This window comes from Adiantum capillus-veneris, chromosome 6 (assembly GCF_014529385.1).
Source record: "Adiantum capillus-veneris isolate H3 chromosome 6, ASM1452938v2, whole genome shotgun sequence".
In the NCBI taxonomy this organism is placed as follows: Eukaryota; Viridiplantae; Streptophyta; class Polypodiopsida; order Polypodiales; family Pteridaceae; genus Adiantum; species Adiantum capillus-veneris.
The window spans coordinates 47,165,988-47,170,602 of record NC_140936.1 but is presented as its reverse complement, the minus strand read 5'-3'; the positions used below and the strand labels follow the sequence as shown (position 1 = coordinate 47,170,602).

Genomic DNA, 4,615 nt, shown 5'->3' with positions numbered 1-4,615 from the left:
TCTTGCATTTCATGTATCTCGAATCATTTCAAGCATTGTGTTCCCGATGGCCGATTCCTTGCTCCCTCCGACTTTGACAACATGAACCCTCTCTCTCTCTCTCTCTCTCTCTCTCTCTCTCTCTCTCTCTCTCAAGTTCTATGAGAAATAAGAGAAAATTGACTATGCTTGATTTAGAGTAAGAAATACACATGCAATTCTTTATTTAAAGTTTTCCAATGAGTGCCAAATGCTTGATGTCAATATGCATATGTCCTAGTATGTTCTATCGATGCTTGAGTCAATTTGCGTATGTCCTATTATGTTCTATAGATGTTCAATAGCGACGCCCACCGAGCAAGACTAGTTAATTTAGAAATTGCTGACTTGAAAATGGCATCCCCACCCATTCACTAGCGGGTACCCAATTGTGTAGGCCACCGCGAGAGTCCCACATTTTGGGCAACGTGGAGAGTTCAAATCCCATGGGCGTTTAGATTTACAAAAAAACAGAACACAGAAATAAGGGTGAGAGAGAGAGAGAGAGAGAGAGATCTTTCATTTCCTGCAAAATATCGTCCTGATGAGTAATCACAACAATTTGCTACCCAGCATCGATTTTACAAATGCCACAGACGCACAGGATTTGTGGCGCGCACTTGGTAGCGCCTTGTGCAGAGTTATTTTCCCTTTCATTTGACACACAGTATCAAAATTACCTCTCTAATCATGCACATACAAACTGCTTCATGCCAAAATCAATTCAAAGGGTTTTAAGCCTGCAAAATATCAATATTGCTGCTGCACAAGACAAGTGAATCTCTTTGCACCCGCCGCGCCCTGCCGATATTGAAGGTAGTGCTTGGAGAGCAGAAGGAAGGATGTGTGGTGAAACCTGGCATAGTCGGCAATGGACCGGAGCTTCCCCCGCATACACCTTGCCTGTTTTGCATACATGCCTCTTATCATCCTCCATGTCATCCGGAGCTTCCGCACGGGCACCTTCGCCCTATCGCACATGCTCTTGCTGCGCGTGAATTTGTACGCACTGCGTAAGTAGGCTTGCCTTTGCCAATAGCCTTCTAAGCCTCTTGCCCTCTTCTGCACAATCACAACCCTCTTCTTCCTATGTGGAGGATGATAGTAGCCACTTAGCAACCCAGACTCATCACCATCCTCATCACTCTCTTCTACACCTCCATAATGATTGTCAGAATCAGTACTATCCATACAAAAGTCATAACTACACTCTTTATGGAGAGTGTCAGCTGCTTCAATACTATCCTTACAAACATCATAATTACTGCGACCATCATTAATGTCATAAACCTCTTTGCTGTTGTCATGATTGGTTTCAAAGCTAGTTAGCATAGAGCTGTCATTACTATGAACATTACAGCTGACCACATACTTATCGTCGTAGTAATCATCCACGCTAATCAAGTCATCGACACTTGGCGGCCAGAGGTAGTTATGACGTCGATCGACCATTTGCGCCGCACAACCACCACCGCCGCCGCCGCCGCCGCCGCCATTGTCCTGCAAGCTAAGATAACCCTGCCTCCAGAGGTAGAAAGATCCCCATCTTCTTAACGTAATTGGAAGATTAAGCAAAAAACCCATAAATGGTGTCAGAAGAAAGGGATGATTAAGGAGTGCAAATATATGTATGTATTACCAGCTATTAAGCTAACCAAGGGTTAATGAATGGCTTCAAATGTTAATTAGAAGAATACTTTGAAAGCCAGGGGGGGGCGCTATATAATGATTTTTCTCTGCGCGCACCCACGCACACAACCCACAAATGGATCAATTAGCAGCAATAATTAATAATATAGAGTAGCAGAAAGAACTAATAACTAAAAAATTTAGGGGAGGGGCATAAAGTAGGAGTGGAAGGCATTATTATTAAATAAAGTTATTGGATTTAATTATGTAACCTTTGCATTGGAAAGTAACCGGCAGTTTGATGAGCAAAGCAAGTTGGGGGATTGGGGCTGAATTATCTCTCTTGAATTAAGCCGACTTTCAGGAAGCATCTCGTTTTAAATTGAATGTCCCAAGCCCACCTTTTTTCTCACCCTCAACCTACTCGAATCATCCGTTCACTCACAAGCTGCCCATGGCCCCCCCCCCCGCCCCCCCACCACACACACATTCTCTCTCTCTCTCTCTCTCTCTCTCTCTCTCAAACTATAAAATAAACACCCAAACAAACAATATTCAATCTCATGACTTTTCTTTTTTCCTTTTTTCGTGGGCAACTATATTTGCACTTTGTTGTTTCATTTTTTTAATTACACCCTTACACGGCAAGAGATCCACGTGTTGCTCTTTGCCTTTGTGATATTTGCCATGTACTTGAAGTTGGTATGTGTGTTTGCATGTATGGATATCCATATTATTTGTGTGTGTGCCAATGTGCCTGGATGCCACACACATCAGCACTTATGGATGCGCGCACACACACACACATGTTTGTGTGTGTGTGCACATGTGCACGTGCATCTATGTTTGGAACATTATATGTAGGAGTGTGTGACCCATCTAGGAGAGGGGATAATGTGATGAATCTTAAGTTGCCCTCCATACAAGGGGGTAAAATCGTAAGCCAAACCAGATTTGAGGATTGATAGGATAACTCTCACGAACACCCACGAAATGGGAGGAGGGGTAAGATTTGTAAATCTAACTGCCCCCCCCTTTGAGGTGCAGCCAGTGGAGGGGGGTGAGAATTCATCATATTTTATATAAGAAAAAGATGTTATCTGACTATTCCTAGGTTTCTTATATTAAAAAAAAGCCCATAATAAACTGGTGTACCAAAATTAGCCTTGACTGCACTCAACCAATTATCTCAATAGCCACAATCAGTCATAGCCCTATTCACAACATTAATAACCATATCCGGCCAAGTCAAGCACTTTTACAAAGGATCAATTACCATTACGTCGGCATAGATCATATCTGAGCAAGGTAAGCTCGGTACCAACCCCACATGACAAATAACCATTGTGCCCACAATCAATCATAACCCTGTACACATCACCCATTCATAGCTAAGAGATCAGATGTTAAAGTTCTAAATCCATAACGTTAGATCAATATAGAATGAAACCGAGTGGTAATGGTAAGCTCGATAACCAACTCAAAGGCACAGCATCAGTATCATATCAGCCACGCCAGCCATAATAGAGTATACCAGGTCGTATGTTAACCCCTTAGTCAATCCTATCATATAGGGCCATTTGCGAGAGCTTTTGTCATTATATTTTAGCAAAAAGCATTAACTCTGGGAAACATTTATCTTGTTTTTGTAAGAGGATACTGGAATTGAAGCTGATCTCTTGAGACATCTAATTCCAGTGATGGAAGATTTCAGACAGCAGACTGGACAGGAATCAGAGACTAAACTGGAATGTGGATACTGAAATAAGAATCAGACTTATGTACTGGAAATAAGGTTCAGATTCAGATTCAGATTCAGAAGACTGGACGAGAAGTAAGTATAACTGAAATATATGCCATGATTGGGATTACAAATCAAGATTACAGCGAATACGATTTACAAAGAGAAAGTACAGCCGACAATACTGTCAATGATTCTCAAGTACAAGTATAGCTAAGGCGCTAACCCAAATGATAATAATTGCCAACCCGATTACAATGTAATGGACCCTATTTATACACTTCGGGTTTACTATAGTAATTACCATAGTAATTACTAAGTAATTCGTTTTCCATCTTCTAAGAAGACGTTCCCACATAGTGAACTATCCAGCCGTCTACATCCTTCCCTTCTTTCTTGAATTTTGGCAAGATTCCAAAATTTTTGAAAACTTCCCCTGTCTGATTCTGATGTGAGACTAAAAAATCCATCGTCTGGTTCTGATGTTGGGATTCCGGCTTGACCACTGATAGAATGGCCATACAAAGATTGCGAGTAGGCAGCTAAAAAGGCCAAGGATTGCGAGAGGTAGCTGAAAAGGCCAAGGTGGAGCTCTCACCAGGCCAAGGTGGAGCTGTCATCATGCCAAGGTAGAGCTGTCATCTCCACCTGCCTGCTGAGGAGAAAAGTCGCAACTGAATTCTGAGATGGAACTACCCAGTATCCTTCCATTGGACCATCTTCCATTTGCCCTTTGACCTGGACGGTGCCTGAGAAGTCCCAGTACCAGCATTCTCCTTCTGAATCAGTCGGTAAATGGTCTCCTGCTCAAGCTGATCCCGCCGGTCGATGGTCATCTCTACTTCATAAGGCATGAGAGAATGATAGGTTTTGGTTCAGGGTCATAGAGTGTACGCCTGCCTTTGTTAAGTCTGGTTCTGGCCAGCTTATGACAATGCGAAGCAGTATGGATCCATCCTTCTGGAAGAGGCTGATTAGTTTTGACTCGAGCTTCGAAAAGAATCTCAGCCATCTCCCTGTACTGTGGTGCCAGACCCGGCTTTGCTGCAGTGTCTTTTTCAGGCAATTTGGAAGATTCGACCGTAAGTTGTAGCAGCTGATTAGTAATCCTGGTCAGTCCTCTGACTTGAATCTTCCACTGGCCCATACACAGCTGAATCATATGCATCTCCTCTTTCAGTGCCTGAATGTCATTGATTTGGAGAGCATCATTGAACAGCATCTGCC

General features: G+C 42.8%; 1 protein-coding gene across 1 annotated transcript; it reads right to left on the bottom strand.

Annotated features, from left to right (window-relative positions):
* Nucleotides 1-557: 557 nt before the first annotated feature.
* Nucleotides 558-2,005, bottom strand: LOC147455464 (uncharacterized). The gene has a single exon (XM_086515263.1). The coding sequence runs from the start codon at nt 1,600-1,602 to the stop codon at nt 769-771; it is 834 nt and encodes a 277-aa protein (XP_086371389.1). The 5' UTR covers nt 1,603-2,005; the 3' UTR covers nt 558-768.
* Between the last annotated feature and the right edge of the window lie 2,610 nt (nt 2,006-4,615).